Source organism: Epinephelus moara, chromosome 6, assembly GCF_006386435.1.
Source record: "Epinephelus moara isolate mb chromosome 6, YSFRI_EMoa_1.0, whole genome shotgun sequence".
In the NCBI taxonomy this organism is placed as follows: Eukaryota; Metazoa; Chordata; class Actinopteri; order Perciformes; family Serranidae; genus Epinephelus; species Epinephelus moara.
The window spans coordinates 37,833,020-37,859,736 of NC_065511.1; the positions used below are offsets into that span (position 1 = coordinate 37,833,020).

The 26,717-nt window shown below is 41.1% G+C and overlaps 2 protein-coding genes across 3 annotated transcripts in view; both read left to right on the forward strand.

The window, feature by feature from the left end:
• Positions 1 to 3,337, forward strand: part of ube2e2 (ubiquitin-conjugating enzyme E2E 2) — a 36,948-nt gene extending 33,611 nt beyond the window's left edge. For both annotated transcript variants that reach the window (XM_050046118.1, XM_050046119.1), the window contains exon 6: positions 2,520 to 3,337. In XM_050046118.1, the coding sequence (XP_049902075.1) occupies positions 2,520 to 2,617 (98 nt within the window). In that variant the 3' untranslated portion in view covers positions 2,618 to 3,337. The remainder of the gene's footprint in view (positions 1 to 2,519) is intronic.
• A 5,058-nt stretch (positions 3,338 to 8,395) lies between these two features.
• Positions 8,396 to 25,189, forward strand: LOC126391393 (ubiquitin-conjugating enzyme E2 E1-like). Its single transcript, XM_050046120.1, has 6 exons — positions 8,396 to 8,553; positions 11,532 to 11,715; positions 12,809 to 12,859; positions 18,331 to 18,463; positions 23,883 to 24,030; positions 24,907 to 25,189. Exons 2-6 carry the CDS (start codon positions 11,561 to 11,563, stop codon positions 25,002 to 25,004), a joined length of 585 nt encoding a protein of 194 aa, XP_049902077.1. The 5' UTR covers positions 8,396 to 8,553; positions 11,532 to 11,560; the 3' UTR covers positions 25,005 to 25,189.
• The last annotated feature ends 1,528 nt before the right edge of the window (positions 25,190 to 26,717 follow it).

The window sequence follows — 26,717 nt, forward strand, 5'->3', positions numbered from 1 at the left end:
AGGATGATACATCTACTTCTCAGTGGTATTGAGCCGCTATTGAAACTACAGCAGATCAAACAGGGAGAAATTCTGGATCAGGTTAAGTTCCTCTGTAAAGCTGTTTCCTCCTAAAAAAAAAAAAAACTTTCCCACATGTAGCACACCACAGGAGATTGTCTGTGTTAGATGTGTTCATGCCCACTGGAAATACTCTGTTTGGTTCAAAGCAAAGAGTTGGCGCCTGGGTAGAGCGGGCAAAGGAGTCAGGACATGATGCAAAAAAGTATGCCGCAGAAATTGCAGTGTTTTGTTCAACCAGTTCATAATTTGGTCAGAAAACAGAGTCTCTGGTCTGACAATTTTGGCTTCGGCTCTTACTGGTAGAAGGTCCCAATTCAAGCTGTCTCTCCAGTTAGACATTTTCGTCTGCGTCGTTGTGGGAATGACCCTTCTTCCTTACCCTCAGATGTTTGTTTGCTTCCGCTTTTGTGTGAACTGCATGACAGAAGAATCATTAACATGCCCAGTCACTCGCTGTGAATTCTCCAGACAGCTACCTGCCTTTGCACATTGGCTCAATCGGACATTTTACGAACTTTGTACTAGGGAGCTGGCAGGCTAAAGTCTGTTCAGTGTCCGAATCCACTTATTCAGACATTTGCGTTCTCACATACAACTCCTCTTGGAAGATGTCAAGACAATTTAACAGTTATAGTGCATGTGTGAAAGAGGCTATAGTTAAGGTGTGGCTTCCTCCTTCTCTGAACTCTCCTCACTTTAGCCCTTTTAACACAGAGATCGCATGAAAGGACCAGTACGAAGTCCCTTCTCTGCACCTCCTTCGCATTTTTACACAGAAGGAAACAAAGCTGCATCGTATCGCAAAAGAGATGTGACGTTTACCACACCAGCGTTGGCCTCTAGTGTGACATTTAACATGCACGTCGGCAGCACTTTTTAAACCATAACAATGGCATAACATGGTAATTACAATCATTTATCGTCTCTGTTTTATGGCAGCTGATGTTATCGTCTGCTCGGAGGGTATGAGCTCCCAGACCTCATTGTTTTCCCAATTTTCAGACATTTTCGGCAACTTTTCATCTTTGAGTTAGCTGCTAACTGCTTTTTAGATCTCCTGGGGATTGGGAGGCACGCATGACACGTCATCAAAATGTCACACCTGTCCCGTCCATGGTCCATTCCTGCTGGCTGTCCCTTTGACGCAGACACTGAGGTCCCGTTTATACGACAACGATTTCAACTGAAAGCGGTGAACTTTAGTTGCGTTTTGGCTGATCGTTTACACGACAGTGGCATTTTGGGTGCCTGAAAATGCAACGTTTTGAAAACGGGTTGCAGAGTGCAATTTTTTTGGAAACGGCACCGTCTCTGTTGTCATGTAAACTTGCAATATGCAGTTCCCCGTCTCTGTTGTCATGTAAACTTGCAATATGCAGTTCCTCTGAAAACGGAGACTTTTCGCACATGGGCATTACGCTTCCATTCACTAGGCATGCGCGAGAAAGTCGACCATCACAACAACAACGGCGGACTCCTGAGCTCTGCTTGTGCTGCTCACCCTGTTGAATTTATCAACGCTTACCCATCATAGTGTAGATTTACTGTAGCAACTCCACCTCGTCGTCCATCCAGACAAAAGTTCAAGCAGTTGTCATTTTGTTTGTTTATATATCACCGCTCTATAGAAGGAAGCATAAGCGTCACACCGCCAACTACTGGCCTGGCATGTATACTGCAGCGATTTTGGTAATTTTTGCAGCTCCGTATGCACGACGATTGTTATCAAAACGTTGTCGTCTAAACGCGGAACTTTTTTCAAAACGAAAATAAGAAACGATTCCGTTTTTAGTGGATTGTTTTCGTGCAAACATGGCCTGATTCAGCACTGTTACAAACTCTGTTGCCGGCTTAAGGCCAGACAACTCTGTCCCCCCACTCCACGATTGTACCTTTATACAGAACGACGAGATGGAATAACGACGTGATATTTCTGCCTTAAACGGGCAGTGTAAACGGGGCTAATGACACACTAGACAAGGGTCTGATAGTCACTGTAAATAATTCGTATCAACACAAAGGTTGCTGTTACACAGAAATAGGAATACACAAGAACAATATCATAATATTAAACTACACTGTACATCTAAAGAAACTCTTCAAGGACAACAGTTAGGGTGTCACAAAAAAATTGCAGATTGGGCCTTTAATTTTATTTTCCAAGGATCTGATATGCACAAGGATAATTTGAGGGTGATGAGGAGTGTTTGTCATTTACAAATTATGCTGACAAAATAATTACATTTGTATATGTAACTAAAACACTGCGTTTTGGCCTGTTCTGATAGATCCAATAGAAATTCAGCCTTGCACAAACGTTTACATAATCTGGGTCTGAAAGGATAAAAACATTTGGGAAACTTTCCTCTGTTTACAGTCGATAGATAGTTTGTGACTCAGCTCATCGCTCACACTTATTGATTTACATATTCTCTCTCTGCCTCTGTATGTTTCAGCCGACCCTCTGGTGGGAAGCATCGCCACACAGTACCTGACCAACAGAACAGAGCATGACAGAATAGCCAAGCAATGGACGAAGAGATACGCCACATAGACTCCCAGCCGCTCCCTCCTTTACCTCCCTCACCCCTCACTGTACCTCTCTACCTCTCTTTCTCTCACCCTTAGTCTGTCAAAGCACACTCACTAAGTGCAACGGTATACCTGCCCTCCTATCACCCTCCTCTTCTTCCTCCATCCCAACATTTTATCTACCTTTTCTGTGTTAAAAAAAAAAAAAAAAATCAAACAAGACAAAAAAATGTCCTTTGTTCCTTGTTGACTTGAAAGCTTCTTTTTTATACAAAGAGTAGATTGGGATTTTTATTTTCCAATATCTGAATGTTGGAAGTATTGTATTGGAGAAAAAAAAAACACAGAATATTATAAATATCATACGCATCATCCTCCAGCTATACAGTATGTATTCTCATTTTCTTAGTGGCACCTGGAACAAACATGCAGAATATGCTTTGACTTTGTTTTCCTTGTTTTTTTTTTTGTATTTGTCATCAATATGTTATCTGCATGGAACAGGAAGGTTTGCGTCAATGGATCCTTCATGCTTTTTAACTTCCTCTGATTTTGTTTGTACTGTATGTATTTTTTCAAAGGCTTTTGAGGCAGACCACAAAAGTATAGGTCTGCCTGTGAAAGAGGCAGGACTTGTATATTTACTGGCTACCCGCCACCTCTGCAATTGCAGAGTGGTTTGTTGTGCACTTGTATTACTGAAGCACCCAATAAAACACACTGTGGTTGGCTTGTGAGAAAACGCTCTGCTCTGTCTGGGATTTGTGTTTGACGGCTGCCTCAAATATTTACACTTCTTCACTGATCTCATTCACTCAGCCGCAGCTCGGGACGGCTTTTATGTCCCACACACATCTGACTGTAACATTTTACGGTCTGAAACATCAGCTTAAACACAATAAAGTTCTTATCAGATATCGGATTTTGTTAGGTGTGGCTCATTGTGGCTCCCGCTGCACCTTTCGGCTTTTATTACATCTATCAGGGAGGTGTAATGTTCATGTGTTAGTCCCCCGGTCTGCAGGATACCGCAGGAACTCATGAATGGAAATTCTTCCTTTGAGGTCGAGGAAGAAGTGACTGTTTGGCAATAATCCAGATCTGCAGTGTCTTTTGTAAACTGAGCTTGATCACAGCTCTGAGGGCATGTTTACAGGGAGCAGGAATGAATGGAGAGCTGTCTTGTAACTGTAATTTAATAGCTATTTGATGTAGTATTTTAGTACATTAACTAAATTGTTTTTTGTGTTTTTTTGTTTCAGCTCCTTCGGGATGGCAATGTTGATCTGTTGGGCCACTATTTAGTTCCAAAATATGAATTATTTCTATTGGATGGATTGATTCAAAGTTCAGCACAGTGTTCGTCTCACAATTGATTGTATTAATTTTGGTGACTGCTTTCATTGCTATTTTTTGTCCAACTCTTTGGTCTATGATTAAATCAGGGCGTCTGCAGGTCTTTCAAAAGTCCTAAATTCAATTTAATAAATATTACGTCTTAAAAGTCGTTAAATAGACTTAAATTTGAATTTTTGAGGTCTTAATTGCTATAAACATTTGATATAATTTCATAAACACAGTAGTCCCACACATCCAAAAATTATTTAACCACTTACGGCAGGTGCTGGGCCAATAAAAAATAGCAATAAACAATGCGAAAAAGAAAAGGTGGCATGTCGCCTCACAGCAAGAGGGTTGGGGGAGCCCTTCTGTTTGGAGTTTGCATGTTCTCCCTGTGTCAGCGTGGGTTTCCTCCGGGTGCTCCAGCTTCCTCCCACAGTCCAAAGACATGCTTGGTGACTCTAAATTGTCCGTAGGTGTGAATGTGAGTGTGAATGGTTGTCTGTCTCTATGTGTCAGCCCTGTGATAGTCTGGTGACCTGTCCAGGGTGAACCCTGCCTCTCGCCCTGTGTCAGCTGGGATAGGATCAGCTATATATATTTTTTGTGCAAAAAAAAACCCAAACAAATTTGTTAAGTAACTAAAACTGTTAAATAACTGTAGTCAGTGGTGTGGTGGTGGTTGATGGGTCGGTTACCAAGGAGGAAGTGGGTATACACACATATTCTAATGGCTTTTTGCCTGACAGTTGGTGTACTGTACACAGCCAGAAAAAGAGGAGGGTATACCCCATATACCTGTGCATGCCCTGCACTACACCACTGATTGAAGTGAAGAATAAAGTTAATAAAGTTAATGAAAGTTTAATATTTCCCTTTGAAATGTAAAACATGGCATAAAATGGAAATACTCCAGTACAAGTACCTCAAATTGAGCACTTGAGTGAATGTATCTGATCTTTGGTAAAATAAAAAGTAATCAAAACAGAGGGAATAGACCTGCTTTTTAAAAAAACAAAAAAAAAAAAAAACGTTTGTTGTACAACTTGTTCACACTCAGATCACTGCACACGACACATTTTGGCAGAATGGCATTCTGGCATTATTAATTAATCCTATGACAAAAGCTTTTAAGCAACACGCCAAGTTAGCTCTGTTATTACAGATTTGGTATTCACTGGTGGAAATAGCATGACAAAAAGAAAAACTACTTTAGCTATTAATGAATGTTCTGATTGGCCAGTTATGCATAAATAATAACGCGGCCATTAGTCTGCAGGGCGGTAACCAGCAGGCTGTTTGCCAAACTGGCTCAAGTCTGCATGCCTGGATTAAAGGGTGCTGAAATAACAACACCACATATATATTTGCCAAAGGATTATAGTTCATGTGTTGCGGTTATAAAAATTTGTCTGATTTGTGTGCAATTTAGGATTTAAAAGGGTTAAAGATTGCTGTCAAAATATTGACACAGCGGCGTTCACAAGTTGAGATTACCTTACTAACCTTTTAAACTCACACATCCAGCAGCAGGTAACAGGACATAATGTTCCTCACGGCTCATTTAACCGCAGTGAGGCAACGTTTCCACCTCATGCATCTCTGAATATGTCCTTTGTTAGTAATGAATAATACCAGATGCAGTCCAGTTTAGGGCTGCAGCTAAGGATGATCTTCACTGTCAGTTAATATGTCGATTATTTCCTCGATTTTAAAAGATTAGCTGTCAGAAAATGGTGAAAAATGTTTATCAGTGGACAAATGTTTTGTCCGCAACCAATAGATATTCTGTTTAAAGTCACAGGGAAGTAAAGACACCAGAAAGTATTCATATTCAAGAAGCTGTATTCAGACAATTTTGACTATTTTTTTGTTTTGTTAAAAATGTACTCAAACTGATTAATTGAATATCAAAGTTAGTGATTTATATAGTAGTTGACAGCAGCTCTTGCAGCTTTGGGTTGTGAAATGTTGGTTGCACATGATGGATGCATAAATTGCAGAGAATCAACGACCTTTAAAGGTTAAGTGTGTAAGATTTAGGGGGATTTAGTGGCTAGCCGTGAGGATTGCAGACTGCAACCAGCTTAAATGTCTACTGGTTATAGAACTCCTTCAGTGTTCATTGTTCAGGAGGTTTTTAGTTTCATGTTACAAATCAGTGTTTGTAAGTTGCCTGCTTCCACAACACCTGTAAATGTGTGCACACCTGTAAATGTGTGCTCACCTTTTTTCTGACCCGCACGTTCAGGTGGTTTTTACCAGGAGCTTAATTATCAGCAGAGGTCTCTTCCACTCCAAAACACAGGACAAAGCAGTTTCACATTACAAAACTGTGTCTCTCTGACGCTGTTTGGCCTATCAGAGACAGGTGGCTCGCCCACCACATGCTAATGTGTGCTCATCTTTTTTCCCCCTGATAACTTCAGATCTAGACATTTGAGAAGTTTTAAGAAGGAGCTGATTTTTTGCAGAGGTCTCTTCTTCTCCAAAATAAATGGACCAGGTGATTGAATGCAGTAAAAACCAAGCGGCAACCTCCAGGGCTGAAATATGACATCAACACACAAGTGCCACAAACTGCAGTTCCTTGAATGGCCACTTGAGGCTGGCTCCAAAAGCCAGTCAATCCCCACAGACCTCCATGTTTAAATGTCCAGCTTTACAGCAGAAATAAACATATTTACAGCCTGATACAGAAACAGTTTTGGTCTCTAAAGCTAATTTAAAGATTCATGACAACTGTACGGGGGGTGAATTTTGTTTGTTAAGGCTTAAAGGCCTGCATAATTAAGGGTGGTCTGCTTTAAGTGACAGGCTGTCTGCCAATAGAGTCCTCGGCTTCTCAGTCACATCCACCCCTCGCTCCTCACAGCGCCAGACTCTCCTGCCCAAATACTGTCATGTCCTTCTCAAAATAACCACAGTGGCGACGGCTTAATCCTGAACTTGAGGCTTCCAAACGGGAGTCCACAAACCAGTGGGTGACATCATGGTAGCCACGTCCATTATTTTTACAGTCTATGGCAAAAACACTGAATAAAGCAGTTTCCCGTTACAAATCAGTGTCTTCCAGACGCTGCTCGTTAGAGATGAGCGTCTGACTACGGTGGCCAACACGAAAACGCATATGGCCCTATTTAGAGCCAGTGTTTGGTGTGTCCGTTCTGAGCTACAGTAGAAACACGGCAGTGCACCATGACGTAGACGAGGACCCGCTCCCTATATCCCTAAACCCAATACTTAGATTTAAAGGTGTAATCCTCTGCAGCTGATGGTGTTAGTAGGGACGCCATATTGCATGCAAAAACCCAACTGTCACCGGTGATTTCTCAGCCACATTTGGAGGAGCCTGGGACAGCCTTGGTCACGGCACTGGTCTCGCAGCTTTCGAAGGCTGATTATGTCACCTGTGGACTCTAGTGTTGTCTGCGTTGTGTTGAGGAAGAGGCCCAGACTGTAGATATCTTTGGAGGCGACCTCCTTTTATTCCTGACATCAAGCAGCAAAAACAAAATCCTACATCAAACACAACCATACAAACTTGAGCCCCGACACAAATTAAGTGACACTGGATTATGTTAGTATAAAATTAACTCATACTTACTACAAGATTAATGTCTCCTACCTCTCCCATGGAGTACAACGGCAAAAGGGGAGAGGCAAGGCAGGTAGGTGGGGAACCCCCAAAAGTAGTATCAAACGCTGAGTATCAAACGCTGAGTATCAAACGCTCCACATATTGACTATGGGGGCCTAAGAGTGTCAGGTAATAACTGAAACAAATTTTGTGTGGTTATAATACTTAATATTATAAATGTGCATTTGACTTTGTGACACACATTACTGCTGCACACAATTATACACTGAAGAAAACATTATATTCTATCTGCCAATATATCCCCCTGATTCCTTCACACTGGACATGTAACACAGAAATACAAACAGTCCATATCATCCTCTATAAACTGTGAAACTGTTCTCGGGCTGCTGCATGCACTGAATATTGTCAACTCACTGACCATGTAATAACACCTTGTTAGACATGACTAATTCTCAGATGCAGACGTGGTCAGTGTAAGTGTGTTTTTCAGTTTCTGTGGCCAGTGATGCAGCAGTGCAGTCATTGCTGAACTTCTATTAAATGAACCCCCCTGAATTAGTACAAGACACTCTGCAGAAGTATGAAAGCATGGCTGTCACTGCAGGACCAGAATTTAATTAACACCTCATAAAAAAGGGAGAGTTGTATTGCTATGTGTCAAATTTAGAGTCACTATATGTACAATATATTCATTCATATGTTGTGGTTCATATTTAGAATTTAATAAATATTGATGTAACTCAAAGTTCACAACTTTGACCTCCTGTTGCAAGCACGTGCCAGATCATGATGCTGGATTCCACATATAAAATTAATCATATTAAATAAAGCTGGGTGAGTTAACCTGTGTGAAGCTCACATGATGTAGCCTACATCATGTAGGCTGTCTTGTTCCCAGAGTAGGACCGAGCCGTACAGCCCACTGCAGCCGCGGTAGGCTACTTCCGTTCCGCAGAGGGCGACAGGCACCAGCCAGCCTAGACTGTGGCGGAGGTCCAGACACAATAGACTGGGTAAGTTTTATTAGCGAGCTAAATACGTGATTTAAGGCGGATGTTTTACCGAGTGGGCAAAGTATACGTGTGTGTCCACCGCCTCCGTGTGTTTCCAGGTGAAGTCGAAGGTCAGTTTGTCGGTACACACGCCGAAAAGAAACAAACAACACGGTCGTGGTTAGTTGGTTGCACGGAAAAGGGGCTCCGGCTATGTGCTGGAACGGAGTTGTTCCTGGCTGCTGTCTGAAGCGTTTAACGGTTCGTGGTCACATTTAGCTGTGAAACACACGTTTGTACGCTCTGGTTTGATATCCATAGCTGTAACGTTATGTTTAATAACCAAGACAACCGATGTGTGGTTTTATATCGCCGTTACCCGGTTCACTTGTAAAGGATGCTTAGCAAGCAGCTTTCCCACACGCCGCTCCAAGAAGTAGTCTGATACCAGAAGTCGTAGGGCCTGAGTGTTGGTTGCCAGTTGGAGTTGAGGGGGAGGGGGGCGACCGTGTGCAGGTAGCTGTGTGTACGGGGGGGGGGTGCGGCCACCATGAGAAAGTAACTGTACATTTACATTAATTAGATTTTAATTAATATATAATTAGCAGTGTTAGGTTGAGTTCACGGGTGTGAAGTGGTTAACTTGAATGCGTGCGGTGTGAACTGTGCACTTAGCTAGCTCGTCGTCGGCTAACACTTCGCTCACCGTCACGGAAAACGTTAGCTAACGTTAAACATGCGGAAAATTAAAGCGCAGCTAACAGCTTTGTTCACCGCCCCCTCCCTCTACTCGCACACACTAACACACACTGTTTAACAGATAATTATGAGCACAGTTTCCTGGTAATATTTAAATAATCACTTTAAACACACATCAAATATTAACACTGTTTTTCTCCAGTTCCCAATATTCATCTTTTTTGAAACACACCAATGTCTGAGCCTGTTTATCACATGGATGTAGTAGTTTAAATGCCAGAGCACAAGGAAGTTTGTCAGTGTTTATCTTCTACCACCTGCTGTGGCAGGTAACCAGAAGTTGCTTAGGAAAAACATGCAAATAAATGTGTATGAATAGTGACTTTCAAAGGTCCACTGTGGTAGATAGTGGTGAGGATTGTTGATTACAACCAGCTGAAACTTCTCCCAGTTAGAATTCCTTCACTGTGCATTGCGCAAAATATTATAACCATGAACTGAATTTTTCGCAGAGGTCTCCTTCTGTCTGAAACAAACGAACCAGGTGATTAAAACAGGTAAAAAAAACTGAATAAAGCCGCTCCATGTTACAAAGCAGTGTTTCTTCTGTGCTGTCTGGCACCCCAGCCTGCATGCACAGCACCTGCAGATGTGTGCTGACCTTATTTCTGACTCTGATAACAGGAGGTTTTTACCAGGAGCTGAATTAACCGCAGAGGGTTTTTTTTCTTTTAAACAAACAGTCCAGTTGATTAAAACAAGAGAAAACACTGAATAAAGCAGTTTCACGTGGGAAACAGTGTTTCTCCCACACTTTTTGGCACATCAGAGATAGCCTTTTTTTCATCTTTTTTCTCCAGTAACTTAATATATAAAATTTCTTAAATTTCTGATCCAGACATTCAGGAGGTTTTTACTGGGTGCTGAATTGTTGGCAGAGGTCTCTTCCTCTCTGAAACAAACGGACCAGGTGATTAAAACAGGTAAAAAACTGATTAAAGCCGTGTTACAAATGAGTGTTTCTTCTATGCTGTTTGGCACGTCGCAGACAGCTCACTCGCACAGCACCTGCAAATGTGTGCTCATCTTTTTCAGGTGATGACCTAACATGTGCTCACCTTATTTCTGACGCTGATGTTCAGGAGCTGGATTAATCACAGAGGTCTCTTTCTGTCCTAAACAAACAGACCAGGTGATTAAAACGGGTTAAAACACTGAATAAAGCAGCATCACGTTATAAAACAGTGTTACTCCTGTTTGGCACATCAGAGATGGCCTGCTTGCCCAGCGCCTGTTATGTGTAACATTCAGGAGGTTTTCACCAAGTGCCGAATTATCCGCAGAGGTCTCCTCCTCTCAAAAATAAATGGAGCCGTTTATTTAAACCAGTTAAGACATTACATGAAGAAGTTTCACATTACAAATCAGTGTTTCTCCGAAGCTGTTTGGTTGGAGACGGGCGGTTTGCCGAGCACCTGCTAATGTGTGCTCGCATATTTATTTTCTCTGATAACTTAAGATGCAGACTTTCAGGAAGCTTTTACAGGGAGCTGAATTATCCGCAGAGGTCTCCTCCTGTCCTTGAAAAACAGACCCAGTGATTAAAACTGGTAAAAAACACAGAATAAAGCAGTTTCATGGTAAAGAAAAATGTATTTTTCCGACACGTGTTGCAGATGGACTTCTAACCACAGTGGCTAATTTGAAATTGCAAAACACAAATGGCCCTACGCCCCTTGGGCTACCGTAGGAACACGGAGATCTCCATAGATGAGGAATTGCTCCTCATGTAGATATAAACCTGTCATTCTAGGGTAACAATAACACAGTAATACTTATTTTCAGGTAATTATACACCAAAGAAAACATGTTTATTACATTATCCTCCATTTTTCCAATATAGCCCCCTAAATCCCACACACTAGACCTTTAAATACACTTAATGTTGACAGTGTTTTTCTCCACTTCCTAATTAATCATCTTCAATAAACACATTTATTTCTGAGACTGTTATCACAAGAATATGGCAGTTTAAATACCAGAGAACAAAGATGTCAGTATTTCCACTCGCCAGCTGCTGTGCCACATAACCAGCAGTTGCTTATGAAAACATGCAAATGAATGTTTATAAATAGTGAAAGTGGCTTGTGAGTTATGAAACCTATCAGCTATTGTGGCCACGCGGAGAGCAAATTAACATCTGCTCTGGTTAGAATTTAGAAATCATTGTGAAACTGCTCCACCTTCTTGCAGCTGTGGCGTCACTTGTTATTTTGTTTTGTCGTTTTCTCTCCCAACAGGTTCCGGCTCTTCTCCAATCCTAACCGGTATGTCGGATGAGGATTCCCGTGCCAGCACCAGCTCTTCTTCATCGCCGCCTTCCTCCAGCCAAACCAGACAGAGGGACACGCTTTGCAAAAAGAAACGGGAGAGCAAAGCCAGCATGAGCAAGACCTCTAAGCTGCTATCCACCAGCGCCAAAAGGTAAAAATAAAACCCCAGATTGTGTAGTGACGAGGAGTTATATTCTCAAGACTTATCTCACAAGATTTATCTCACGATCAGTCACTTGTTTCTCAGAAAATTTTACTGCAGTCAGATCTCTCTCTGGTTGTAATTTGGGGTTTTACTTGGGAAGAAAGGCACACGATGACACAAGTTTTCTAGAACTTCCATGTTGCGTCATTATGCTGTCATAAGGAGAATAAAAATCCACCACAGAAGAGGAACATGTGCTAATTCCTCCTCTGACAGTAGCTTCAACAGGCTGTATTGTACAGTCACAAGGTTTGCTGTGACAAAATAAGTAAGCTTCCTTTTTCTCCTCTGGATAAAAAACCTCACTCTAATGGTTTTATTATAGCTTACTTTCACAATCACTGTTGCCTCTCTGCTTACACAGGAAACCAGTAGCATAAATTACTTCACCCACAAACAGATTAATAGACTAATTAAGGTTTGATTAAGGAATTCAAAAATGTAAATCGCATTTCATGATGATGCCCGACGATTAATTCTTTCATGGTTGAAGGACATCTTATGGCGTCTTTGTAATGATTATGTTTTTGCTCCTCTGCGCTGACGACAGCTGTGGCTGCAGGCAGTATGTCTTCAGGGGGGTCCGTCTCATTCCTGTGAAAGCAATATCTCAAAAACGCTTTGAGGGAATTCCTCTTAAATTTGGCACAAACGTCCACTTGGATTTAAGAATGAACTGATAAGATTTTGGTGGTCGTAGGTCAAGGTCACAGTGACCTAACAGAACACGTTTTTGGCCATTGAAGTCATGCACTGATTGTGAGAGAATTTCACACAAATGTTTAGTAGGATCAAACGATGAAGTGTCAAAGGTCAACCCTCTTCACCTCCTCTTCCCGGATAACAACCAGCACAGAGGGCCTCCTGTTCTTCTGGTGGTCCATCAAAAGCTCATTGGTTTGCTGATGTTGAGCTTCGGGTGATTGTCGTTGCAGCATGTGACGAAGCTCTTTATCAGTTCTCTGTATTTCTCTGTAAATAAAGTCGTAAATAAAGTCTGTGTTGCCAGTGACTGATCTTTGATTCCTTTTGTGTGCAGGATTCAGAAAGAGCTGGCTGATATTACACTGGACCCTCCGCCAAACTGCAGGTGGGTTTCATCCTTTGCTTTTTATTTCTCTTAAGTGATGTACTCATTAGGAATACACCAATCGCGGTGCTCGTCTCCCAATACAATCGTAGTGATACCTTAACTCAGACACTCATCTGAATCCCACTCTTCTATTCTTACCAATTGGGATCACTTTTTAGTGTGAAAAGCCCAGTTCAGAGGGGGCAGAAGCTCATACAGCTAGCAACAAGCGAACACACAGTCTGCGGTCATTTTGACGTGACTAAAGGACTTCACTACAAGCCGATTGGCTGTTGAAACGTGTGACGTGCTTTTCGTTCTAAAACCAGCCGCGGGTGTACTGACCAGCTGAAATGCAGGAGTTCAGACGGCCCGGTCACACCGCTGCAACTTTTCTCTGCAACGTTCTAAAACAGTTTTGTCTGTTCGCGAATCTTTGGTCTGAACTGGGCTTAAGGCAGCATGAGGTTGTAACTGCACATTATATTTCAACCGTGTGTTAAGACGTGTTAACACCAAAATTATTTGTTCGTCTTGACAATTTAATGTTGACGTTGATAAAGAAAAAGCAGTGAATGTGGATCCAATGCTGATCTGGTCAGTGAGGGCAGAATCAAGGTGGATACTGAGCCATTATACCAGGCTATGCATCACTTGTGTTTTCTTTCAGTTCATTCAGAAATAAATGGGCAGTAGAAGCCAAACTTATAAAATTATGAGGCTGATTAAACTAACTACACATTATTCTGTTTCATAAGTGGAGATGCTTTTACCAAATCTATTTTAAGGCCTGTGCACATTTTAATTATGCTGTCCAGAAACCATAATAAGTACAAATTGGTTACATAACTCAGTTTGCATCACTACGACTAATGTACTGTCAGGTGTGTTAATGAAACTGCAATATTTTGTTTTGGTCCGTTCAGAACTGGTAAATAATTGAGCACCATTAAATGCACAGTTAAAGCTACAAAATCTTTTCAAATATAGTTGAATAATCTAAATAAGAAATTGCGCAGGAAACCTGAAGTAGAGATTTAAAAGAAAACATTAATTTATAGCCTATTCAATAAATCAATTAGTTGACTGACAGAAAATTAACCAGCAACTGTTCTGATAATCATATTATCATTGTCTTCATATCTCAAGAAAACATTTGCAAGTTTTAACCTCTCATATGAGCAATTTTCCGCCTGTCTTTGTCTAATATGATAATAATCAAAATAATGTCAGTCAGGGTATGTGAAAATATTGTGGTGGGTATTTTCCACTATTTTCTGACTCTTTAAAAACAACATAATTTAATTGAAAATGAAAATAGCGGTTGTGGCCCTGAGTTGATAATGTTATTCAGCATGAGGACTTGGGTATGACTGACCCGTCTGCAGCTGAGTTTGCTTCTGTGTTGTGATTTGAAAGTTTATCCTCAAAACCAGACGGTCTGGGTTGAAGCTCCCATCGCAGCAGGCGTCCTCCCTCCTGCGGTGTCCCGAGGCGATTCACTGAAGCCCTCCCTGCTGCAGGCTGCTGTTCTGCAGCAGAGCGTGACCTCTGACCTCCTTGTGAAAGGAGAAAAGAAAAACAGAGGAATCTCTCCCATCATGGCTCAGTAGATCAAACAAGCCACCTCAGGCCACAGACCGTCCCAAACATGAACACAGTCTGGGTATTTGTTGCTAACTGGAAGAAAACAGTTTGGTATTCACAGTCACAGTCCTAAAAAAAGTCTGTTTCTATTTTGAATTTTTGTTGTTACCGCTGCCACTTTTCCTCAGACTTTTTCTCATGTATAAAACAACAGCTTCTCAGGCTGGATGGGAAAAATAGCTGCTCTCTTCTCTCTGCCTGCCACCTTACAGGCAACCAGCCTTCATTTGAAAGTCAGCCTGTCTATAAAACCAAGCTGTTTGCTGCAGGGAGGCACATGGCATGTGCAAATGTTTTACTTTACCACACAGCACAAAAATTTGAACATGTGTGTTTGAAGTAATGGAAAATTGCAGCAATTTAAGAGAAGACTTATTTTTATTTTACAGCGGTTATTTATATCATGTTTTGATTTAACATTTTTATTACTTTGAAACATCTTCTAGCTTTTTATCATTTCTAAACGTCATATGATAACTGGACCTGCACTCACAAAATTTGTGTCCAGTTCTTAGGAGACAGGAAACGGAGAGTGCTCAGAGTTGTCTTGCTTTGGTCTGAATCAGGGACTAATTTTGTTAACACAGTAGTATAATTGCCTAGAGTTGGTTTGTGTTCTCACGGTAGCATTTACAAGAGGACCAGATCAAATTCCTTGTGCGAGAAAGCTGCTCTTGATTGGTCAGAATTTCCATGCTGGAAAAATCCAGGAAGTAAAGCAAACGTTGAAGAAGAGTACACTTGCAAGATAAATGTGACACTTTCTAATGTCACAATGGAGGGACAACTACGCAGGTTGATTTTAGCGCTGCTCATCGTGGACTATATTGCTGTCATTGTTCATTTTAGTCAAACCATACAGTTTGAAAACGAGGCGCGGCTCCAACTAGAAAACAATGTTTTGATGCATTGGATGTGCTGAATGTGCATATTAAGGCAGTACAGGAGGAGGTGCACATTAATAATCCTCCAGGACTGAGTGTGATTGCTGTGTTCACACCTGCCCAAACGAACCGCATTTAGGGGGCAAACGAACTTGAGTTTAGTTGAACTGAACCAAACAGGGCAGGAGTGAAAGCACCCAGAAACATTAGAAAGTAAAATGTATCACAGTGCTCGGTAAGCCTCATTAAAAGATAAATGTCCTTCTTGAATCCTGAGAATATTCAGTGAATCTGGATTTTGATATTCTGGAGGTGATTTGTGTCTGTGACTATCATATCTTCAGCCTTGGTTAAATTAATGTCTTAATACTAGCTTAAGGACGGATGGCTGCAGCTGACACTACTGACACTGAAGGACAACCGCTTTTTCAGGTTTCAGCAACAGGCTTGTGACATTCAGGCAAATTCATAATGGACTACCTAATTATAACAATGAAGTGTGACAGCTTAAAACACAACCTGTCCCAGCACATGATGGATTAAAAGCCGTAGTTAATTGAGTACTTTGTTTTACACAAGGTATTTTGTAATAAGTTAAATGTTCACAATGTGAAAATACAATTACTTGTTACTGAGGGAGAAGGTAGCACATAAAAATGAACTCATAAGTTCTACATTTCTTTCTGGTTTTGCCACGTGTTATAACTTTATTGTACAAATTATTAGTTAACAGGGATAACAGCTGAGAGCCTCAGCAACAGTGTTGGTACTGCTAAATATGGTGGTGAAGTAGATTTTTGGTTCATCTGTTAGGGCTGCAAATAACACCCTGCTCACCTCTACCTGTGCGTGACAGCTACCTCGCTGAACTGACGCAGCACCTACGTGTGTGGTGTTCACACAGACAGGGGTGTTGCTGCTGTTCAGTTTGAAAATGCATCATAACTTTCCAGAACCCAAAGTGACATCATCACATTTCTTGTTTTGTCCGACCAACAGCCCAAAAGTTATTCAGTTTCCAATAATATAAAACAGAGAAAGGCGGCAAATTCTCCCATATAAGAAGCTGCAGTCTGAAAATATTTGGTACTTTTGCAGATTAATTTTCTTTCTTAACGATTAAACGACATCATTTCAGCTCAGTATTAAATTAATCCATCTCATGAAATGAAAACACTTCCTCTGAGTTGCTCTCTCTTTGAGGGAGTTTTTATCTGAAGTTGTATTGTAATGAGCTCTGCTGCTGCCACTCCGGAAAACTCTTGAAGTTCAAGCTGTGTGACTGTTTCAAGTCTCCATCTTGAATACATTTCATACTGCAGACATGACTGCTGCCCAGCTGTGTTGAAACTGTGCACTGCACCGCTTTGATTCATGGGAAAGGACTTCTTTGCACCAGTTTCCATAACTGTATCTGATGAGGCTCAACCAGCATATCAACTTATATGATATCAAAATTAATGGATCCTCTGTCAGTGTCTGACATCCCTTAATGGCTTATCATGAATTCAGATAAGAGCAAAATGGTGTTTTGAGGCAAAGCGAGAGTGTGTGTGTTTGAAGGAATGTGTTCATATCATTAAGATCAACTGCTCAGAAGTCTTTCATGTGGTGGAAGTTTTCATCCGTAATATCTTTTAACACCCAGTTAATTAGCCCAAACTGCGCTCTCTGGATCGATTTTCTGTGTCATAGCTGGCACTGAAACTCTGCCAAACGTCCGTGTTAACGTTGATCAAAAAGCACAGTGGAGCGCAACATCTGCCCCGACCCCCCCCCCACGCCCACCCCCCCCCCCCCACGCCCACCCCAACAGATTTGGATCAATACTATTATGTCTTGTACTCATGACCCCAGGGGGTTCACGACCACATGTTCTGCATGTAAGAGGGATAAAGGCTGGGCTGCTTTGAGGAAAAATCAATACAGATTACAGATCATGACGCGTAGACACATCACAGGGGATTTGCTTTGAACTGAGGCGTCTTCTGAATGATGCACAGGGGAAATGAAACTTTCATCACAGCACATTTAAAAGGAAAATTAAACTTTTATGGCCGTTAATCTGTGAAAGTCACTTTGCAGGAATGTATTAGTACAATTTCTGTCCAAATTGTGATTATTAATTAAGGGCACAGGAAATGTGACATGTTACATTTGCACACGTACTTGCTTTCATCCATCAAAGGCGGTGCAAGTGCAAGATTTCCCATGATACTTTTCCCTTGATCCTTCGAGCTTCAGAATAAATGGAAATCTCTCACACAGCATCTCCTCCTGCAGAATGAATTTAGTCACATTTGGTGGAATTTCCCTTTAATGCCACACGTTAAGCAGATACTGAATGAAAAGTGGCATTAGTAGTCAGTTCAGTTTAACTCCTTTACTGATGAAAGAAAATACGACGCCCACATATTTCAGAATGCTGCCAGTGAGCTGTAGCTGTGCAGTGATTCATCAGGTTAAACACACACTACATGAATGAGTATGTGACTTTCACACTGCGTCGATGACTCCACTGATGCAGGTTCAGTCGCATGTGTCTGAAGCAACAGAGGCATGTAATCTTCATTGATAAATCAGTGTGCGGCTGTCGTTCTTTCCCCTGACTTTATTTATTAAGCTGTATTTGCTGTGAGATTTACTTTGTAATGGTGTGTTTGTTTCTCCCTGGTGGTGTTTTTCTTCCTCCGCATTACTGATGAGACACTGTGAGGTAGACTGATAATACTGTTGTACAACAAAGATAAGAATACACATTAATTATTTAGTGTTTCAAACATTAATCGCAGCGCACAGTGGCAGATTAATCCAAGCAAACAAGTGCCGAAATGCATTAAATTTATATTTACATCTAAGGTGATGTGAAGGTTTTGGATTCTCCTGTGTGGATGTTTTACACGTTGTGCTCGGAGCGATTGTGCAGCTGTAAGTGAATGTTAATTTTTGTTTTTGCAGTGCTGGCCCAAAAGGAGACAATATCTATGAGTGGAGGTCGACCATCCTGGGACCACCGGGCTCCGTGTACGAGGGAGGCGTCTTCTTCCTGGACATTGCCTTCACACCCGACTACCCCTTCAAACCCCCCAAGGTACTGATGTTAGTACGACATGTAGTATATAAATAAACTATTGTATAAATCAGGAGCTGCTGACTGAGGTCACTCTGAGCAGCAAGTAGCAGTGGGGGGAAAAAATCACTCAGAGCTGTAGTCTCTGACACCCAGGCCTAACGACGCCGCTGTTTCCTCACCACTGAAGTCGCCCCCTGTTTTGGAACTTAACTCCCCCACTGCAGAGCTGGTAGCAACTTTCAACCATGCTTGTTATTGCTTTGCGTACAATATGACGTCAAGAAGAAGTGCCATTATCACGACTTAAATTTTTATTTTCGTCATATCAAAAATTCTACCAGTGTGAACGATAAGATCTGGCACACTTCTAACACATCTGGCAGCACTCATTCAGACTGTGATGGAAACTGAAAGTGTACTGATACTAGCCACGGCGTCTCAACTTGGTTTTGAAACGGTAACAAGACAAAATGATAAAAAATCTGATCACTTAAATACACAAATCTTTACAGCTGCAAATTAAACTATGTAACACAGAAACCCTTTAACCTAACAAAAGTAATTGCACAGAGCTGACTGATCATCTGACTCATTGCACTGTAGCCGTAGCTTACGATAGTTGGGATCTGACATGAGGGAGTTTCTGCTGCTGTCACAGATCTTTCTTCCTAGTTTAGCTCCTTGCTTAAAGTGAAACTTGAGTATTTTGCAATCCGGACCCTGTTTTCCCACGTTTTGTGTCAAAGTGAGTGATGGAGACAAACGTTTCTGACGTTGGTCCAGTATTGAAAGAGTTGTGCAGCCACAAAAACAAGCTGCTGTATAATGTGCACCGGCAATTTACATCCATTGAAAGTGTTTGATTTGCCACTGACAGGCTCAGATTGTTATTATACATGTAGCTCCTCTCACAACAGCGCAGTCACAGGGCAGTTCTCTCAAATGGGCCTTTATTCAGGCATTTCTGTCTCTCTGAAGCATCTCCTTCTTGTCACGCTGAGAAAACTGTTTTAAAGAATAAACATAACAGAGAATGGATCAATACGGTGTACAAAATGTAACACGACAGAAGAGAAAACAAAATGGCAGTCAGCGCGGACATGAGAAACAAAGTGAAATGAAATACCTCGTTGGCTGTTTGTCATGAAAAGTTTCCCAAAGCTCTTCAAGTTCTTTAAATGTGTCTCCGGCCGTCTTCAGCTTCGGCTACTGACATTAACGAAACAAAAATGGAGCCCAGCAAGACACTCTCAACACTGTGAACCAAAGCCTTAGTAGCCCTTGTAATCATGTACATGTAGGCCTGTGGCGATATGCAGTAAGTCGGTTAATTGCACGGTAAATTAAAAGGGAGACGGTAACTTTTCCGGCCGCGATTAACTGCCATATCCACGTGTGTTTGTTTTCCTCGTCTCTCTCCACCAAAGAGACTAGACGACAAGAGCGTTCACTGCCGTGCATCGTCTGGCAGCCAGGTGAGTTGGTTCATTAGGGTATTGAACGGAGGGAAAGCTCTTGTCATCGAGTGTCTTTGTCTCTGTGGGGGAGGCGGGGCTATGGGCTACACACACACACAGTGTGATCCTCGTGAGGGGGAGACGAGGCGGAGAGGAAAACAGAGAGTTGAGCGTAAGAGAAAGACAGGGAACTTGTTCCTAACCAAATGCCACGGCCCCTGTGTGGGAGTGTTTTGGATTTAAACCAAATGACAGAGGGGAGCCCAGTAATTTGGACGAGCCGGTGCGCCGGGTTTGTTCTAAAAACCATCTCAACAAAAAGAGCGAATACGACCAACTTAACTGCACACCTGAGAGTGAGAGACTGACAGACTATTTTTTTGTATTTATTTATTTATTTCAATATTTTTATTTAAATTTTCTTTTATGCATTCCTAAATATTCTTGTTAAATAAATGTTTATTTCTCTTTAAAAGGGTGAACTCGCATCATTATGCCTTTATTATCATTCTATAAGTTTAAAAAATTGTCTAAAAACAGCAAAATTACAACAATAATAAAAATGGTCTTAAAAGCACAATATTAGGCAATATTATCGCTTATCGCAATAATTTCTTACGCAATTAATCGCCCAGCAAAATTTGTTATCATGACAGGCCTATGTACATGTTACCCTTTATATTTATCAACTCAATCACATGAAATGTACATACATGTCTGACCCTGCAGAGGATTGAAACGTTTCTCTGAACATTTAGCTGAACTGCTTTGTTTGTTAGCGTGTGCGACCAAGTCTCGCTCGAGGTGACTTGTTGCAGGAAGAAACAATGGAAACCTTAGTTGGAGAAATGAGTGCCAGGAAGAGTTTGTTGTGTTGGAGTACAGAAAGTATGCTTAGTGTTGTGTAAAAGATTTTCAATGTCATGGCAGAATACTTAGGGACTTTTCCACATTGTTCTCAATCAGCCAAGATTTCAGAACCACACATCTGCTTGAGTGAGACTGATACACACACTAACTAGGAAAAATGTTTCATTTCTCTGTAGGGTCTTTTCTATTGCCTTATCAAGCACGTAGAAGAACAGTCTGAGCCTGTCAGTGGTAAAAACAAGCACTTTCAGTGGAAATAAAGTGACAGTGTACAATTACCCACAGGGATTACTCTGCAGCTTGTTTCAGTACTGGAGCATTTCCTCAATACTGGAGCAATTTAAATAGTTGTTTCCATTACTCAGACACACAAACATGGGAAAACAGGGTTCAGAAAAATTTCCCTTTAAAGGCTAAGTCTGGTGTTTTTCTATGTTTTTGTCAACTCCAATGAAAAGATGAAAATCAGCTGTTATTTGTCTCTGTCTCCTTAAAACTTTCTGACTTCCCTCCCCGGTCTTTGGCACTTAGTGTTGGGCCCACTGGTTCCTAATGAAGACATACATGTTTGTTAAAAGGTGTAACGACTATATACTTTAATTTTTAACTAAAAAGGAGCTGTGCACTGCAGTTTTTAGTGACCGTTACTCAAAGAGGATTTAAAAGTAGAGCATTTGTTGGGGACTATTTTAAACTAAAGATTTGGCCTAAAAGATAAACTGCAGTGTCTGTGTTCCTGGTAATGAAGAAACATGTCACCCAGTGTGGCTCAGTGGTGTGTTTTCAAATGTTTATGGACACACATTGAGCTCTGTGGCACAGAGGATAAATTAAATACATAATAAATAAAGTGTTGGTTTTGGTCTCTTAATGTGTTTTGCTGGAAACAGGAGAATGTAGAACACCACCAGACTTAATGCAATTGAAATAATGCACAGAGTTGTGTGTAGTGAAATGTGGTCTCTGTCATTACTTGCACTTATCTGTTAGCTATAGATTGTGCTTTTGTCTGACGTGTTGGTGCAGAAACAAAGTGCTTACTGTGTTTTCACTGAGGCACAGCTTCTCCTGTAGCAGCACAACAGCATCACACAAGCAGAGCCCATGACGGTCGCATTAACAATGTCGTCTGGAAAATCTTCTCTCTGCAGTTTATACACACATTTACAGTCTTGAGTCGGATCCTAACAATGTCATGTGTCCTAATCTTTGGAAAAACTTAAGTTTTATTCCACAGAAGTGCATTGTAGCATCTGTTCTCTCTTGACCACTTTAGTTTGTATTTGCTAATTGATGTTGTGATTTTATAATCATTTTTAAGAAGAGCTTTCTTATTTATTTATATATTTTCAAAGCTCATTGTTGCTCTGTGTGTATACTGTGACATCGATGTTCTGTGTTTTCCATGGATAGATGGATAGTGGTTCATTTGTTTGTCCCCACGGGATTATTTGGACCAATTAAGCCACATTGTGTAACAAATATGGTCATTATGGCGGCGATGATAATACCAGCCTCGATGATAAAAACAGTTTTGTTTATTTTTACTAAGGCTCATTTCCAGTGAGATGAAACAAATGACATTATAAAACTGTGATTCTAGCCTAAAAACAAATTTAAAAAACAACCTGTTATGGAGAGATTAACAGTAAAACAAAGCGAGCAACCATTACACAATATTTGTTTGTATTGTCGTATGTGTTTCTGCTGTTTGTTTTGAGATAAAGCAAATTTTTATATATGTTTCTCAGCTCTCAAACATTACACGTTCCTGACAGAATACAGATATGGTGTAAACATAGGCAGGAAACAGCCTTGTGAAGTTACAAAGTCAAAGGTGAGCCTAAGATTTAAAAATACCCGCACAAGCCGCACTCGTCTGATAATCAAAGCTGCTGTGAAACGTCTTAAATAAATGCATCTACAGCTTTTGATGCGACACGCACTGCAGACGAGCACCGACATTCCCACGGCTCACATGTTCCAAAGTAATGTCGTGTAAATAAATCATGTGTTTTCACTACTTTTAATGAGAAGTTGCTTGTTCTGTTATATTTTTGTGAAAGCAGAAGTCAGAGCAGATTGTTTCCCACCATTTAGAAGTACCTCTTTTCAACCACCAGAGGGCCTCATGTACTGCAATGTTAAGTGAGCAGTGACTGCAGTTTTAACCCTGTTTCTGTATGATTAAACTACTAATTGCATAGTAAAATTAATATTTAAAGCCTGCAAACATGTATATCCTCCCTCAACAAGTGTTTCACTGCTGGAGAGATGTTGTTTTCATAAACCAGGGCGGTCCATGCAGTGGAAAAATGCAAATACTTTTGAAACTGGTGCTACAAGACCAGAGCAAACACAGGAAAAGGGCTGTGGGATATGCTTTTGCTCGAGGTTATAAAACATACGACAGGGATGTTCTAATTTACTTTGCACTGGGACCACTTTTGCAAAATGACAGGAAGCCATGGGCCAGCCAGTAAACAAACATTTGAGGACATAGGGGGCTTCGCCTGGACCTCTGTCAGGGAGTCTGGGGGATCCTCCGTTGGTTCTTTTCACAGGCTCTTATTTGATGCTTGTTATGCACTCTCCTTATTTTAAATGGTATTCATTTTTCTTTGTTGAGGTCTTAAAAAGGTCTTAAAATGTCTTAAATTTGACTTTAAAAAGTCTGCAGGAAGCCTGTTCATATTTCATCAGCGCTGCTTAGTTTTACTGTTTCATCGGAGTTTATTCAGCCACTGTTTTCATAATATGGGAAACAGTTTGGCGCCCGCATTGAGCAACAGCCTTAGATCCAATGAAAATCCACTGGGTGACATGTGTTGAGCTGGAGAGGAGCAGGGTGATTTGGGCTCTTGCAAACCGGAAGGAAGCTCACCACAGTTCATTTACACACACTACCCACGGTGTTAGGATACAAAGCTGGTTGAAAATCAGCAAGGTATTCCTTTAACTGCTTAAGTGCTGCAACAGTGTTTTATCTTGCACATCATGTCTGACTTTAATTGACTGTTTTAGTGTGTTTGCTTGTGTCATTTGTGGATAGATAATGATAGGAAATGTTTTCACCCTGATTATAAACTGTACTGTTTGTGTGTCTGCAGGTAACATTTCGTACGAGGATCTATCACTGCAACATCAACAGTCAGGGGGTGATCTGTCTGGACATCCTGAAGGACAACTGGAGCCCTGCCCTCACCATCTCCAAGGTGCTGCTGTCCATCTGCTCCCTGCTCACAGACTGTAACCCAGGTAAGCCTCAGAGCGCGGTGATGACGGCTTGGTAGTTAGAGCGTCATCACACGGACCGCCAGCTGAATAAAAGATGTTTAGAAACAACGGGAAGAAGTTAGATTTGATGTGTTGAGCAGCTGAAATAAAAGTTTCACTCAGTTACGTTGAGTTTGTGTGCAGCAGGAGAGAGTGACAGCCATGTCCCAAAGGACAGCTTTTTTCAGTTTGTGTCTGGCTGGCTTTCTTCACATCTCGCAGATTTCCGCTCGACTTCTCGTATTGTGTCACATCAAGTCTGTGTCCAGAACAAGAGACAGGAAGGAGGAAAAACAAATCCTGCTGTTCAGGCTGAGGTGCATTTTCAGAACCTCTCTAGCTCATTAAATGCTACCCTAAACCGCCTTCTTGATTTTACAAAACAACAGGAATCTGAAACTAACATGTGCAAACTGTCAGAACTGACACCTTGACAGGAAACACGGCGTCATCTGGACATCCTACTCTATTTTATTATGCTCTTTGCTCACTTTGCTGGTGAAAGCAGAGAGGGAGTTTTTGCATTTTACCCGTCACTTGGGGCCACAGACAGGAGTTAACTTTGTGCCACAGGCGACACAGTTTATTTGCTCTGATGTCAGAGTGCTGCTTTATGTGGTGGAAATCAGTACTAACATTTCTAAAAACATTCTGCCCTATCAGGATGAAATCTTAACTTATTTTTACTATGCATCTAAAATTATTTCTTGTTTATAAATAAAGAGAAATGGCAAATCATTAGAAACAGATGTAATTCACCTAAATGTCAGGAGACATATTTACAAGTCCCTGTAAAGTCTATTTTTATCGTTTCAATTTGCAGACAAAATTTAACTTGAAACCTGTTTTTCCGTTCAGCCGACCCCCTGGTGGGAAGCATCGCCACCCAGTACACGACTAACAGAGCGGAACATGACCGAACAGCCAAACAGTGGACGAAGCGATACGCCACATAAACCCACAGAGGACGACAGTGGGAGAAGGAGAAGGAGGAGGAGGAGGGGTGGGGGGCTCTGGGTGGTTTGTGTTGGGGGGTTATTTCTATCTCAGATTTTTAGTACTTTATTGTCTGGTATATTTTTTGCTTCCTGATTAAGTTATCTCCACAAATATGGTAATAAAGGAACACAATGGAAAGGAAGTCTTGTCTGCCTCCTTTTTTTTCTGTACATTGTTAGAGTTGATTCCACATTCAAAGCTGCTGAGCTAATGACTAATAATCACACAGTGAGGCCGAGAACACTTGGAGCACATGTTAGAAGTTGTTCTATGAAGATTTTAATGTTTTAATGTCATGTTGATGAGATTGAGGGAAACTTTGAGTACATTTGAGAATATATTCAATAATTTGGTGACAATTTATTTTAACCCTCCCCATTTAGCATTCATAAGCAGCATAAAAAACATTTAATAAATGGCTTATAACACACTATAATATAGTTGTGAGCAGATATAAGTGTTTATAAATGTACTTGTCAACAACTACTACTGTATGATGATGATGGCAGTGTTGGCAGCTGGAATCTGGGGCGTCATTCATACAGAGTCTCGGCCAAGTCAGGCAACAGGATGCGGCCTGGCTGATTTCATCCAGCATGCTGAGTTTGGGCCTTATAACGTCCCAGTGATGGCAGTGTCAGCAGTCGTAATCGGGCCAGCTAATTTGGCCCAACTCTGAGGCGTCATTCATGCAGAGTCGGGCAACCAGACCTCGCCCGGCCAATGTCATCTGGCATGCCGAGTTCAGGCCGATTCTGTACTTTTACACCTTAAATTTTGGACGTCACCACCATGATGTCACCCATTGGTTTGTGGACTTACATTTTGAAGCCTTGAGTTTGACATTTTGGCATTCTCCATCTTGGATTTTTAGAGCCAGAAGTAACCATGCTAGCTGCTAGCTTGGTTAGCATGCTGCATTTACAGCTTTGGTTAACTGTGATAATGCTAATGCTAAGCCACGTTTTCCCTTGTGAAAATGGGCTTAAAACCATTACAACAAAATGTACTGACTAGAAAAACCAAACATCTGACTCCTTAGAGGATCTTTTAGTACAACCAAACAATAAACAAGACTTTTAGGTGATCAAAATGTCACAGTTAACTTTCATGAGGTTAAAATATACTGACATATCAACAGCTACGTCGACTCTGTAAATCTGTGGTTATGTTACTTAACCAAAGTTGCCACTGTAGTAGCAACTTGTCAAAGGACAACACCAGCTTATCACTCAAAGTGGCAACGTTCCTATGCATAACTTTAAGTCTTAATAATGTTAACGGGTAAATTATTTAAAAATTCACACCTGTACAGTTGTCATGAATGTTGAAACTATCTACGGAGACCAGAACTGTTTTTGCACCAGGCTGTAAACATGTTTATTTCTGCTGTAAAGTTGGTCATTTTAACATGAGGGTCAATGGGGATTGACTCATTTTTGGAGCCAGCCTCAAGTGGCCATTTGAGGAACTGCAGTTATTGGAATTTCCACAGTGGCTTCGCTGTTCAGACACGGAAGTTGCTGCTGGGTGAAAACACAGTTATAATATTATGAAATATGTCTCCGCAGCTAAAGTCTTAACTGTGACAAATACTGTACATCTTACATGTCATAAGAAGATAAGAACAATTTTAAACTTTAAAGAAACGTCCTTATCTCCTTACAATT